Source organism: Marmota flaviventris, chromosome 16, assembly GCF_047511675.1.
Source record: "Marmota flaviventris isolate mMarFla1 chromosome 16, mMarFla1.hap1, whole genome shotgun sequence".
NCBI lineage: Eukaryota > Metazoa > Chordata > Mammalia > Rodentia > Sciuridae > Marmota > Marmota flaviventris.
Window position 1 is genome coordinate 52719163 of NC_092513.1, and position 15822 is coordinate 52734984.

The 15822-nt window shown below is 36.1% G+C and overlaps 1 protein-coding gene across 4 annotated transcripts in view; it reads right to left on the reverse strand.

Moving 5' to 3' along the window:
• Positions 1-15822, reverse strand: part of Lpin2 (lipin 2) — a 76530-nt gene that overhangs the window by 31419 nt on the left and 29289 nt on the right. For 3 of the 4 annotated variants that reach the window (XM_071602885.1, XM_027942908.3, XM_027942909.3), the window contains exon 2: positions 5802-6002. In XM_071602885.1, coding sequence (XP_071458986.1) covers positions 5802-5993 — 192 coding nt within the window. In that variant the 5' untranslated portion in view covers positions 5994-6002. Of the gene's footprint in view, positions 1-5752; positions 6003-15822 lie in introns of those variants that run through there. The other variant, XM_071602884.1, reaches the window with a different exon arrangement.

The window sequence follows — 15822 nt, forward strand, 5'->3', positions numbered from 1 at the left end:
CTGCCAATGGGATTGAACCCAGGGGTGCTTTACCATTGAGCTATATCCCCCGGCTATCTATCTTATCTATCTATCTATCTATCTATTTTGGAGTTGCTCAGGTCCTTGCTAAGCTGCTGAGGCTGGTCTTGAACTTGCAATCCTCCTGCCTCAGCATCTTGAGTGGCTGGAATTACAGATATGTACCACCATATATGGCTAGAATAGCTATGTCTTCAGATGTATTAAAATGTCTAAAGACAAATTATATATGTATTTGTATATACACACACATTCACACTCACAATACAGACACATATACACACAATATACATACATCCATAAAGAAATATTTTACAGTAGTAAATTTTTCTTATTGTAGATGTAGATTAGCAATTTTAAAACTATTTTATAGGTCTGAACAAATAACTAGATAAACCTGTGGATAATCAGAATCATGAGAAAAAAGTCACAAATACGGAGGGGCTAAGAAGCCTGTGGTGATGTACTGGAATCAGGGGAATCCAAGCAAATTCCTGAGTTTTTACAAATAGATGTAGATGGGACATGTATGTATGTGTATATACGTACATATATTTTCTGGTTCTGCCAGGTGAAACAACCTAGAAATAATGATACCTCAATAGTAATGAACACATCTAGTGATCAGATCTTTGTTTTCAATACTATTTTCCAAGTAAAAGTAGCCAGAATTCTTTTGGAGGTATAAAATAATTAACTTCAGAACTGAGACAAGGAAAACAGATTTTCCTATAATATGTTATAGTGCCAGAAAAGAAGGGCTCAAAAAATGACAGAAGCAGCTCAGAAAGAACTCAACTTGAAGGAGCTATGTTAACAGCTGAAATGGGACAATTTGAGCAACCAAATAAATAATTATAATGGGTAACAGAAAATCCCATATTATAAAATTAATATCTATGCATTCATACTGATAGAAATAATTGAATAAGTAAATAGAAGAACAGGGACAGCTCTGAAATACAGATTTTCAATTAGTGAATAAATAGTAATTTATTGAGTTATTATTAAATAGTTTATTTATTTATTATTAAGCTTTCTCCCCCAAGTAAATTTACAGTACAGAAACCCAGCAGACACCATTAGCCAAGGGACGAAAGTTATTAACACCACTGAGTGAGACACTGCAACATGACGGAACTCCTCATGTGATTCACTGAGAAGGATACAGCATATTCTTGTGTTGCTCTTGCCCCACAAGAGAAAAAGACCAACGAATTCAAACTTAGGGTCAGTCTATATAATAACTGTTTTTTATCTTTTTTTTTTTTTTTTGGAATACTGGTGATTGAACTCAAAGGTATTCTACCACTGAACTACATCCCTAGCCCTTTTTATTTTTAATTGAGGCAGAGTCTCACTATGTTGCTAAGGCTGACCTCAAACTTGCTACCCTTCTGCCTGAGCCTTCGAGTCACTGGGATTACAGGCATGTGCCATCAGGCCTAGTTGTTCTACATTAAAATGTCAAGGTGGGGGGGAAAGTCTAAGGAACTATAAGAGCATGCAGATTAAAGCAATTTGGGAATATGATCCTGCAACAGAAAGCTGACAACTGTGGAAAAATTTGTGAAACTTAGATAAGGTCTTTAGTTAACAGTATCATTAGATGAATGTTAATTTCCAGTTTTGATAACAATATTTGACGGCCAAATAAAATGTTAACATCTGGGGAAGAAGCTGAATGAAAGAAATTTTAAAAACTACACCTGCAACTTACCTCAGTCTAAAATTAATTAAAAAATAAACAGTTAAAATAAATTGATATCATAAAAAATAAGGACTGAGGAACTGTCAGATTGGAGGAGACTGGAGGATAGAAAACAAAACATTCCTTATTTCAACTGTGGTGATGGCTTCCTGCAGGCAATATGTATTAAAACTTATAAAATTGTATTCTTTAAATGCATGCAGTTTATTTTATGTTGAATACCAAATCATTAAGCTGAAAAAAAGGATAAATAGTATAAAAAAAGATGGGCAGAATGAGTAACAAAATCCTGTGTATTTAAAGAAATGTTAATAATTATTTTACATGAAAACATTTTCCTTTTACTTTTTCTTAAAAAAATGGCTACGTAAATCACTTTCCATAGGACAAACATTAGCCCTAACTCATTTTTCCAGTCAGTCTTTTTAACATTCCAGAGAATATTTGCTATAAAAACACTTCAGGCTAGTTGAAGCTGGTTTCACACCTAGCATCATCCAAGATTTCTGAAGCATCTGCAACCTAGCAGCAGCTTCTACAATAAAAGAAGAGGCTTACTAAATTAAAAATTTTTAAATTTTTGTTAGAAATGAAAAAGTAAAAAAAAAAAAAAAAAGAAAAAAGAAACTAAACAGTCCCATCCTAGCATATTATAAATAAGGAGAAAACAAAAATAGCTCCATAATCCCAAATTTCAGGTTTTTCAGAATGACTTAAACATTAAAATCTGTTCAACTGAAAGCTTGACATGGAAAATAATTAAAATAATTGATTTGTTGTATAATGCTTATAAATTAATATAAATGAAATAAAGGTACTTTATCTTTAATAAAAAATAGTTAAACTAATATTTCTCCAAATTTTCATTTCAGAGATTACATACTCATCCCACCTAGCTAGAGAAATGGAATAATGCTTCTTTTAGGATATAAATTCAGAGTTTAAATTGTTTACATACTATCTTAACACTTCATGGCCACAACTTTAGGTTTCAAATATGACGTTACTCAACATAACTACTTATTTTATTCTCCTGATTAGGCTTGGAATGGATTTTGGTCTTTTCAAAACTTAAACTTAGCATAAAATTATAGCAAATTGAGGACACTTAAGAGAATATGAAAGAGCTCTTTAGGCAACGAAGGACAAACATTTTAAAAATATTTTCAAGGGGCTAGAGTTGTGGCTCAGCTGTAGAGTGCTTGCCTAGTACATGTGAGACACTGGGTTCGATCCTCAGCATCACATAAAAATAATAAAATAAATGTATTGTGTCCAACTATAACTAAAAAATATTTTTAAAAAATTTTCAAGTCCACTTCATAGATGTCAAAAATATTTGAAAATTTAGAGTCCTAGGGAACTAACAGAGATTGATAGGACAGTGCAAATTGCCAGTGTATCTCAAGGTAGATATAGTTTCAGTTTTATTGTTACAGGAAAATTGTGTTTTAAATCAAATGGCCAAATTTCTTCCCAAACATATCCTCTGGGTTCCCAGGATACCAAGGGAAGAAGTAGAAAAAAAGAAATTTTATCTTTCCTTATGTCTCACTGATTACACTCCTATTAAAAATATAGGTTGAGGGCTCAGGCTATAGCTCAGTAGCACAGGGCTTGCCTAGCATGTGCGAGGCACTGTGTTCGCTCCTTAGCACCATATACAAATAAAACGAATGCATTCTGTCCATCTACAACTACAAAAAAATAAAAATAAATAAAAAATACAGGTCGAGCTGGGTGCAATGGCCCACACCTGTAATTCTAACTGCTTGGGGCAGAGGGTTTGCAAATTTGAGGCCAGCCTTAGCAAGTCAGCAAGACCCTTACTTAAAATAAAAAAATAAAAAGTGCTGAGGATATAGTTTAGTGGTAGAGCACCCCTGAGTTCAATCCCAGTACCACAAAACAAACAACAACAACAAAAAAACCCAAACCCACAAAGGTTTGACAAGGTATTTAACAATGAATTAGGTAGTCTTGTACAAAAATTATATTCCTAAATGCATATAACATGTAGAAAAAGGCACCTTTATCTGCTTGATCATCATTAACAGATATACAAGTGCCTACATACATTTGCCTGAAGGTTCCATTTTGAATGGGCAAAAAGACCAATTCAATCTACTGATCAACAACCCAGGTCAGTAGGGGAGCCTCAAAGGCATCTAACAGATCCTTGCACAACCAATGGGATATTTCAGGGTACATTCAAACAGTTTACAGCTTTTGCTGATTCCTCCACAATAAATCCAGTCTGAAAGTACTTTCAATATGACAAGAGAAAAAAATTGCAGAGAAGCTAAATTGTGGCAGAAGAATACTGTTTTGCCATGGAAAGTTTCCAAGTCACTAGGTAAACTGCAATTACTTTTGCTTCTTAAAGGGTAACTCCAAGAATAAGCCAGATCACACAAACCCTGCCATTCTGAAATGTGATTCTCCATTGAGACAGCACAAAGTTGAAAATAAATTTTCAAGTTATTCAAGTTGGTCCTCTAACATATATTTTTTTTTTTAAGACCTGTGCCAGAAAATGGTCAGGGTGTCCTATGGGGCTTTAAAATATGGATAGAACCTTCAGTAGGTAGAGGGACAACAGCAGAAAGGAATCACGTACCTGCAAAGTACTACTAACTCAAGTTTTTAAACTTGATTGACATTAGACTAGCAAACCTTCCTAATGCTCCATAACTTGAGGAAAGAGGATATAAAAACAAGAAAAGCCAACACAAATATCCTCTTTCTGAAGAACATTTTTCTAAAACAAATAAAAGTCAACCAGTCTATGGTCTGTGGCTTACCATTTAGTCAGTTTTGGGAACAAGTCCTGGTACATCAGTAAGCAAATTTAGACTACAAACAAGATTTTATAGGTTTGTCAAAACAAACTAAAATGTGGTATTAATTTCCTTTAAATAAATATAACCTATTCTTGATTATATAAGCCTTTTATTCATAATTAATATGAAGGTTATTATCCTAAATATTTTAAAGTGAAGAAAAAATTCATGATAGTTTTGCCACTGATATCAAACCGCAAAAGTTAAAGCTGTAGTGTGATAAGATGGAAAAGATATTACATCATTTGTATATGTGTGTACAGGAAAGTACATAGTATATTCAGTTTGGTACTATCCATGGTTTCCAGCATCACTGGGAGTCTTGTAACATATCATCCATAGTTAAGGGGGGACTCTGTACAGAGGTTCCTTGACTAATGATAGGGTTATATCCTGCTAAACTCATCGTAAGTTGGAAATGCTATTCAGTTGAAACCTAGTGAATGTCATAGCTTAGTCTAGTCTATCTTAAATATGTTCAGAACACTTATGTTAGCCTACAGTTGGGCAAAATCATCTAACATGCTGGGAATGGTGGTGTACAACCTGTAATTCCAATGACCTGAGAGACTGAGGCAGAAAAATCACAAGTTCGTGCCCAGCCTGAGCAAATTCAAGGCCAGTCTTGGTAACTTAGCAAGACCTGTCTCAAAATAAAAAATAAAATGGGCTAGGGGGATGTAGTTTAGTGGTAGAGCACCCCTGGGTTGTGGTAAGGCACCCCAAGTTTAATCCCTAGTACTGTCAAAAAAAAATCATCTAACACATAGTCTTTGTAAAGGTTGTGTAGTTTATTGAATATTGTTCTGAAAGTGAAAACCAGAATGGTTATATGGGTACACTTTCATACCAATATATTGTATTTCAATAAAAACTGATTTACAGCTGAAAAACAAAGTGAAGAAAATATATATTTTTTCTAAATAGACACCTAATTCCCTCATTTATGACTATTTTCTGTTTTGCTTTTTTGAGTTTCAACATGTAGGATTATCATTATAATTTTCAGCTTCTTTTTCCCTTGGGAAGACTTCCTGTAATAGGGCTTTATGAATTCAGAAACAATTTCAAAAGCAATACCTATACAGATTGACTTCTCATATGAGTGTCTTTAACAACATGCAAGTTCAAAAGAAAGAAGCAGAGGGCAGAAAGTTCACAACAACAATTTACTCACTGACGCTCTCTTTTCCCTCCTAGAAGACAGGCTTGTGCACTGCACTCACCACTTTCTCTTTGGATCTCAGGACTCCCAGCTTCCCAAACCGCACGTGAAAAGGTGAACACTGATAGGTGCCATCCTGCTGCTGCACCACGACAACATCGATGCACCCTGACAGTGTGGCTTGGTTAATGCCCTTGTAGAGCTCCTTCACGGTGACAAGCACCTGCCCAGCCAGCTGGCCCACATAATTCATGGTTTGTGACTATAAGAAAAAAAAAATTAGATGAGATGTTAACAATGAATCTCTGCATCTAATCACAAAGACAAAAATAATAGCAACGACCAAAACTCTACTGCTCATTGGTACGCCAGATTTTACATCATTAACCATGCTAACTTAGAACCCATCAGTTTCTGGCTACCATTGTTTTCACGCATTTACATGCATGGACAATTCCCAAACAGTCCTTTCTTTTTGACTGAAGGCCATCCCAGCCAGGACCTGAGGCTTCACAAGTTTTCTTTCCTTTCCTACCACCAAAAGTGGTGCCGACTGCCATTACAATTTCTTCTGGAAGCTCAGGACCTTCATAGACTCAGAATACTGACCACCACCACTGCCCTCCTGACAAGACAATATGGAACCAGGGGCTACTGATTCATCTTCCAACAGAAACAAAGTTGTGAGAGCTGGCTTCTGTACAGAACTATTAACAGAATATTATAGTTCAGATACATAAACAAACCTTGGTGAGCTAGCCTAGGTCTAAGCTGTTTATAACATTACTTCTAGGGAAAATCCCTGCAAAGCCTCAACACGACTCACTGGAACATATATTTGTGTTTAGCAAAGTTCAAAGCAAAGAGTTTTAATTTGGTTCCTCAACCTCAGTTCTCTACCTAAATCAGATCAGAAGAGGTCTTCAGAGTCCTCCAAAAAGTGACAAAAGAGGGAAAATATAAGCTAAAGCTGACTTTACCTCCTCTCCCCCCATCCTCATTCTTGTGCGTGTGTGTACGCACTCACACACACAAATTCCAAAACAAAAACAAACAAAAAACCCTTTGGTTCTAAGGCTGTAAGATTTCATTTCCAGCTGCTGTGCATACCCTCACATTTTATTCACCATCACCTCTGACATTATGTCAAAATATGATCTAGGGAAAGTCACTCTGGGCAGCAATATGATGCAGACCAAGACGGGAGACCTTCCACTGTTCTGGCTAATCCAGAAGCCAATTTTTACTGAACCACAAGACTGTTAAAATGGTCTCCAAATTATTCACCATAAGCACAGTTGTCTTTCTAAACCCAGCTTTGCAGCTGCCCTGAGCTCAAAGTTCCATGTTCTGCAAAGTTCCAGAGAGCACATTCTGTGTTGCCAGGTTAAGTCCAAAGTGGAACTGGGAGAAAGAATGCCCTTCCCTTAGGAAAATGCAAGGGCCTGCCAGTTTATCTGCCCGCACAGAAACTCACCCCATTCTTTACAGATGAACCAGAGCCCATAGCAGTGTCCTAATTCCAATAAACAGTTTTTTCCCCCACTTTTACACACAGCTGAAAGTGTACTCAAGGTCCACAAAGCCTAGCCACGATAATTTTACCCTAGAAAAATTTGTTACCAAGGCTCCCTCTAATGCACCTATTTAAGAAGTGACTTTGAACAATGTGGCAAAATGTACTACTATTTATAAAATAAGGTGGTGATGATTTTGATTTTAGAACAATTGATTTGACCTTGATGTCAAGACTAGATTAGGCACACATTAAATAATAATTATTTCTTGACCAAATAAAGGAACAATCAAATGATCCACCAACAAATGAGACTAAAAAAATAAGAAAACACACGTGGGGAAGAAGTAGTGTTTCATGAGAAGATTCTTATAACATCTCAACTGGAATTAATTTTTTTTTTTAAGTGGTACCAAGTGTCCTTTTATAGCCACAACTACTTCCCTCTTACTCTTTTTCTCCTTCTTTAGGCTCTGGTAACCACTAATCTGTTCTTCATTTTTTAAATTTTTGTTATTTAAAGAGTTAAATAAATGGAATCATAGGGTAGTCTTTTGGGATAGCCCTTCCCTGCTGGCATATTTCTCTGGAGACTCACCCAAGTGGCTATGTATAAGCAATTCATTCTTTTTTATTTTTTGTGCAGTATTCCATGGTACACATATAACATAGTATATTAATCATTCATCTGTTGAGGTGACAGTTGGCTGAGCTGTTTCCAGTTTTGGGCTATTACAAATAGCAGGATTATAAGCACTTATGAACAGGTTTTGGTGTGAAAATAAGTTTTATTTCAATAGAACACATGTCCAGGAGTACAACTGCTAGGATGTACGGAAGGGTGCATACTTAGTTTTGTAGGACACTGCCAAATTGTTTTCTGGAGTTGCTACACCATTTTACATTCCACCAGCAATGTATGAGAGATTCAGTTATTTGTTATCCTCACCACAGTGTGGCATTGTAATTATTTTTTATTTTAGCCATTATGACAGGTATGTAGTGATAATGGTTTTAATCTGCATTTCTCTAATAGAATGTTAATGATATTGAACATCTTTTCATATGCTGGTGTACCATGTGACTATCTTGTTGAATATTGTTTCATAAGAGAACACTGCAACTAACATATAGGTAAAGGGAATACACATTTTTATATATTTGTTTCTTACTTCTGTAGTCAGTGTGCAATTTGGGCTAACAATGTCTCTAGAAACAAGTGAAATAAAATTCAATCTAAGATAATCCATCTTTTCATCTTCTTTTACCAGTAGTATTTCTCATCAACCTAGATCTGTCAGAATTTTCATATTCTTTATGTTTGTAATATGCTTTTTGTCTATCACAACACATTAATTAAACAGTATCCAAGAAATCAATTTTTATATTACCACTTGACTGCTGGCAATATTAAAATGATTTTTGTTACAAAATGTTTAAAAACCCATAATATAGGTCTTAAAAGAAACTGAAAAACAATAATCTTTAAGCATCTACATTCAGCATAAAGTCTTATAAACATGAATGTATAATAAGCTTACATCAATCAGAGCATAAAATCCATAATTAAGTGGAAGTACATCTATTCAAGATGATTTTAAACCATAGTTAAGGGATGTGCTGTTATACATGAAAATCTATTGTGTAAATGCTAGTTGCTAAATGTAGAAAAAACAGAGGCTTGTCAAATAACTAGTTTTCTCTTGGCAGACATAAAACAAATGCTTTTATATTATGAAGGCCAGGTACCTTAACATGTACTATATCCAGGGAATGATGAGCAGCAACCTGACAGAAGGGTTACCCTAAAGGAACTAAAGGAAGAGGCTTCCTCATGGTTATTGTCTGGGGGGAAAGCAGCTGATGGTCACATACATGAGGGGATCTGTGAAACAGTTTCCTCTTTAAGCAGAATATAGTACCAGAAAACTTTAGTTCCACATACCAACCCAGTGCCAGCCACAACAAGGCCAAGAAGAACAAAGTCAAGTCTAACACTGGTCTGTCCTGGTCAATGTCTGGGAAAGCCAAACTCTAAAACAGGAACATAACATACACAACATACCCCCAGTCGTATACGGGGAAATGCCCTACCTCAGACACTAGTTTTTTTAAATAAAGAGTTTAAAATACAGCAAAACAACATACATTATAAGCTATTTTACAATAAATGATGAAGAAAAAAGTGGGAGGATATATATGGCATCAAAGACTAAGGAAAAGGCAGGCAGGAAAATTAAAAAAAAAAAAAAAGTCACCAAGAAAATGAGAGAAAAAGCAAAGGCAGAATATATAATCAGAAAGACAGGCTGACATGAGATGGTAGTATAGTGAAACATGGAAATAAAGGAGGTTTACGGAGCAGCATCTCAGTCTTGAGGCTCAGAAGCATAAATGCAAATACAAAAATGCATTTATCGATTCTTGAAACTGGAAGAGTTCATTCAGTCCTCTCTTTTATCAAATATCAAAAATGCCTGAAAGCACATCTCTGGAATATGGTGATGTTAACAATAATTAAAGTAGCAACAACTTTCTTTTTGAGAGCTTACTATGTCCCAACTTCTTAGGTTTATACTTGTATTACCATCTCAGAGCTAGCTTAGATAATTAAACTGAGGCTTAGAAAGATTAAGTATTGTTACGGATTGGATGTCTGTTGTCCCTGCACCCCCCAACCTAAATTCAAGGTGATGGTATTTTGAGGTGAGGCTTTTGGGAGGTAATTAGGTTTAGATGAGGTCATGAGGGGAGACACCCGTCCCCCCATGGATTAGTGTCCTTATTAGGAGAGAAAAAGATCAGAGGATGTTTTTTCCTAGCCAGGTAAGGATACAGCAAGAAGTCTGCAAGCCAGGAAGAAGAATTTCAATGCCCTAGTATCTTGGTTTTAAGACCTCTGAGACTCCAAAACTTTTTGAAATAAATGTTTGTTGTTTAATAAACATTTGCTTAAGTCACACACCATCTGTTATTTTGTTCTAGTAGCTCTAGTTGACCAAGACAAATATCTCAAATATCTTCTTAACATATTGTATGTTATAGTGGTTTTTAATTTTGGGATACTACCAATTAACAGACTATTTCACCAAGTGCCACCATACTATTAAGTGGCAAAGTCAATTTTCAAATTTAGGTCTGAGTCTAGGATCTATAACCCTAAGTGCATCTCTAAGTGACAGAAAAACTCAAAACTATAAAAACTTTGTCAGAATACCCAGATTTCTTACAACACATGGGCTACTTTCAGCAATTTGAATATATTACTTAATGTTACTTGGCCATACAAATAAGAAATTATTACAAGAAATCCAAAGATGTCATAACCACCCACCAGTCTCCTCATACCACTAAAGAGGTAGCATCTACTACAACAACTCTCCTGCTGGACCACAATTCAATCTATGAAGCTGACTTCCTGGGAGCATCGTTTATGGTCAGCCTTGTAGACAGAGATTAAAACAACTTTTTTTTTTCAAGTTGTAGATAAACACAATACCTTTATTTTATTTTTATGTGGTGCTGAGGATTGAACCCAGTGCCTCACACATGCCAGGCAAGCATTTTACCAGTGAGCTACAATCCCAGTCCCAAATTAAAACAACTCTAATCAAAGAACCTGCCATTCCATCTTAACTTTCTGCTGACAAATGTGAGAAAGAAAAAGTGCTAAGAGGGAACAGAGATTCCTAGAGGCTTCAGGAAATAGATACCAGGACACTGTTACTTAGTTAAACATTCTAGCCTGAGCCAAATACTCATGAACCTAACCCCAAACTGTCAAAGATTACATTCTGCATTTAATGAGCACTTAGTATTTTTCAAGAACTTTATCAAATTTACCTCATTTGATTTTCAAAGAGAATGCAGGTCACACAAGGTCAGTTACTCATTTTATATTTGAGACTGAGACAAGATGTATTTACTTTTTGTTATTGTTCACTAAGATCCGGTTCCACTGCAACTTAGGGTCTCAAATTTCTCCACTAACCAACCCGCCCCCAATTCCAAGGCTTAAATCATTGGACTTTGAAGGTAATCTGATATTCCTAAGAGCAATAGATTGGCAGGCTGGATTCAACTTGTACTAAATTCCTATGGTTTTTCTCTATGAAAACAGTCCATTAAAGTCCTGAAAGCTAAGATAGTACTAAAGATGCTAATGGCTGCACATCTAAACTTCACTGCTTCTGGATCCTTAGCAGAACAAGACCCCCAAAAGACTCCTCCAGAACAGCGGGTCTCCTCCTGCCCAGGCAGCATGAGGGAACATAGAGGTGGCTAAGACTTTACTATCTTGAAAGTGGGTATCAGTATCTGCTGCAAGTTTCTCCCTAGCCATGAAGGGCAAGGGGCAAAAGTGCCTCAGTGTCTTACCCACATAATCCTGAGTCAAGATGTTTTATAATAGGTTTACAGTGTGCCCAGATGTGACAGCAATCACAAAGAAGGAAAGGAGGTTACAATGCAGATAAATATAGTATTGTTATGAGAAGTAGCCAGTAGTGCCACAGAAAACAGATGCTAAGCCTTGACAAAGAAATGACCTTCCAGGGAGAAGCTGCTCTCAGCCATTACATGCAAATAAAATTGTTACTTTTTATCATTCCCCAAACCCCCACCATAGTAGAATGCCTATTTGTTTAACTTACTATGTTATTAGCTATCTTTTAAGTCTCATTTTATAATGTAAAAAACAGGAAAGAGGAGAACACATGGAACAACCAAGCCCACTTCCCAGGAACACAACAAAACAGATGGTCCATTAAAGCTATGGGATCTCCTGGAGGCTAAGACTCTATAAGAAAAGCTGACAGCAACACATCTAAACTTCAATGCCTCCAGACCTTCAGCAGAGCAAGAGCCCCAGATGATTCCTCCAGTATATAGCAGGCCTTCTGCCAGGCAGAATGAGGTGGCTAGTTGAACAGGGCCTACCTTCACTTCTACAATATGTGAGGCCCTGGGTTCAATTCCCAGTAGGAATGGGAGGGCGGATCACCTTGGCAAAATGAGCAAGAAAATACCCCAGATGTAACTCATTGGAACTGGAAATGCCTTCTACTTAAAAAAAAAAAGTAAGCAGATTAAGTTAACTTTTTTCCCCACTTAATGAGAAGACATGAAGCTGACCTTAAACTTAGTTTTCAAGACTGACAAGTTGATAAATTCAGATTTTGGATCTGTTACAAATGATGATGATTTCACCATATTCACTAATTATGTTGGGCTGAGTAACGTTCAAGTAAGGCAAGCTACTTTTGCCACTACAGCAATGTATGTTCTTTACCGGTTGGGGTCCCCAAGCTTTACTCAACTATTTGCTTCAGCTTTTTGCCAGGTGAAGAAAGAACTATGGCATCAACTAAAGAAGAACCATGGCATGACTGATTTCACTTTAAAAACCATCAACTCCCCTTTCTCCACCCCCCTGTCAAGTGACAATAATTTTCAAGACAATCCTTCAAAATCCAACATCAATTTTCTTCTCATTCTAATATTTTACAATAAAAGCAAATCTTTCAGATTTCCTGGATAAAGAGGAAATGGATCAAATGGAAAAATCCACAATAAACTATGCATCCTAAGAGAACAATGGAAAATAAAATCAGGAAAACAGTCGGGATTAGGATGCATAGATTCAACATTTGACAATAAAGAAAAAAGGTGACAAAAAGAGGCCTGTCACTGTGGCATCCACAGCAACCTGTTCTCTCCCTACCACAGCACTCACCACACTGCACTAATTTGTTTAGCCTATATCTAAACTCTTCTAACAAAGAAGGGGGAAGCGCTGCGTGCTTCACTATCTCCCCTAAACCTGGCACAGTGGCTACCCATTGCAGAATTGTTTGTTTTTTTACCATGCTGGGTTCAAACCCAGGACCTTGCACATGCTAGGCAAGCACTCTACCACTGAGCCTGAATACCTCCAGCTCTGAATATTTCTGGATCTATGAATGAATGAATGAATGCATGCATGCATGTTAGATCTAGTGAAGAGAATCAGAGTGTTTTGTTTTGTATTACTGAATCAAACAGTGAAATTCAAGAGGTAAATGCAGACAGACAGACAGACACACACACACACACAAATGTAACACCACACATTAAAAAAAAAAAAAAAATCAATGGTAGAGGTCAACCCTAAGTCCCATAAATATTGATCATTCAAAAACCAATGCTTCTCTCTAAATGCCAGTAAAGACCTTACTAAGAAAAGCTTACATAAAACTAGTTTATTTGGGTGATAAGACATCTACCTACTTCAGGATGGGTAAGTCTAAAAATATCCCTGTGAGAACAAAAGACATGCATGCATGCAGATCATTCTGAAGAACCTGAGCAGCCCAGCTGTGGCTAGGGGCGGAAGAGAGAGTGCTGGTCTATCAAAGGAAGTAAATGTGGGGGGAGATGGCTAAGGCAGAGACAAGGTGACAGTAGATCAAAGATGATTGCAGAGTGAAAGAAAACAAGCCAGGTTATCAATTTTCTAATAGTCACTTTACTTACATGAAAACATCCAACATTATAATTCTACACAGCACAGCCTTCAAGGAAAACAGCTAGTCACAACAGTTTAATTTTCCTAACACTCAGCAATGTGCCAGAATATTATTCATTTTCTTCAGTAACAGAATTTGGTACAGAGCAAGAAAATCTATGTATAAACATATTTTAGCTTCTAAAATAATGACAAAAGTAATTGTTGTCTGAGTATATCCTAATGTAGCAAGAAGCATGATAGGAGAGAGGTGGGCCTCAACTTCTTTCCTCAACTTCACTTAACTGTTATGATGAAACTTGTTTCCAACTATCATAGCTCTATAAACTAAAGGGTTTCCCTTCCCACATTTCTTTTCATTGCTTCTCCCCTCATTTTCTTAACTGCAGGATATAATAAAGCTTTCTGATAGTTTAGTTCTCATCTCTTCTGTCCCAGCAAAAATATGCCCAGTTTTGACCTCTGGTATATGAAGTGACAAATGTTATAGGGATCATTTAACCTGGCTGATGACTATGGAGAAATTTAAGAAGTAAAAATCATTAGGAAACATAATGAGTTTATAATTAATCATGGAAGACATTAAACTATTACTTAAGTTGACCTATGGAATGGTTATACCTATCAGCATATAAAACTTCAAGCAAAATGTTTATGCTGACTCTATGAAATGCAATTTGAAGATTTAAAATAGCTGTACCTTTAACTATTCAAAATAGATTTAAAAATATACTTTATAACCCTTTTGTATAGTTCTGTGAGCTTTAGCCATTGCCATAAGTGAGATCCCCTCAAGTCACCAAAACCCCTCTTTAGTTTATCCTGTCCCTTCTCCAGAATGATACAAATGGAACCATACAGTATGTACCTTTCAAATTTGGCTTCTTTTATTTAACACAACACATTTGAGATTAGCTAATATTGTTATATGTATCAGTAGTTCCTTGTTTTTAAGTAGTACCCCATCAGATGGACTTACAAAGTTTATTCACCAGTTGGAAGACACGGATTGTTCCCAGTTCTTGGCAATCACAAATAAAGGCAGAGCAAAACACTTACAGAGACAAATGTGTGAACAATTTTATTTGGGTATACACTTAGGAGTAATTCTGTTAATCAAGTAAAACTTGATTTTCTAGCTGTGTGTGTGTGTCTGTGTTTTAATGGGAATGGAACTCAGGAGTGCTCTACCACCGAGCTACATCCTCAGTCCTTTTAATTTTATTTTTTTTTTTAAATTTAAGACAGTCTTGCCAAATTACTCAAGCTAGCCTCAAACCTGTGATCCTTCTGCCTCAGTCTCCTGAGTAGCTGGGATTACAGGTATGTGCCCAGTCTAGCTATTGTTTTTAAGATATCTCCAGTGCACTCATAAGAGTTTGCTATTCAAAGAAACCCCACCTTAAATTATTTTCAAAGTGATAAGTTAATTATTTTATAAGTTTGCATTTTCATATGTAAGATTTTCTTAAAATGTAGATTCACCTATCCTGGTGAATATTCAAACATCTTTTACTCACAGTCATATTTTTTTTAAACACTGCATATCCCTGACAGATCACATATGAACTGAGCTACAATTCAGGTGTCTTCCTAATATTAGCCATGGCAATTAGGTAAAAAAATGAAGGCACTAACATTTACCCTTTCCATATGTCATTATAAAATGGCTCTTCTCACCCTTAGGTAAAGTAAATATTATTTATGTATGTTGTACTAGTAAAAACAAAAGCAACAAACAAAAACCAGGGCCCAGGGAATATAAGCAACTTATAAGGAATCAAACAACTACACAAAGGTCCAAACAAATGCCCAGGGAAACCCATCTCAAAACACCCATCGCACCTTTTACTGTATCTAGGGACATTAATACTATGTTTAAGGACTTTCACGGCTTTTTGTAGGTAGGAATTTCACAAAGTCTTTTAGAAGGTGATGACAGATTTCCCCGTAGGCTATCATACGCGATAATGTGAAGCTTTCTGAGCAGACTTAAAGATGCAATGTTATAATCATAAATATGTCTTAAAGGACAGGTTCTCATCTTAAACCTGCTAAGAT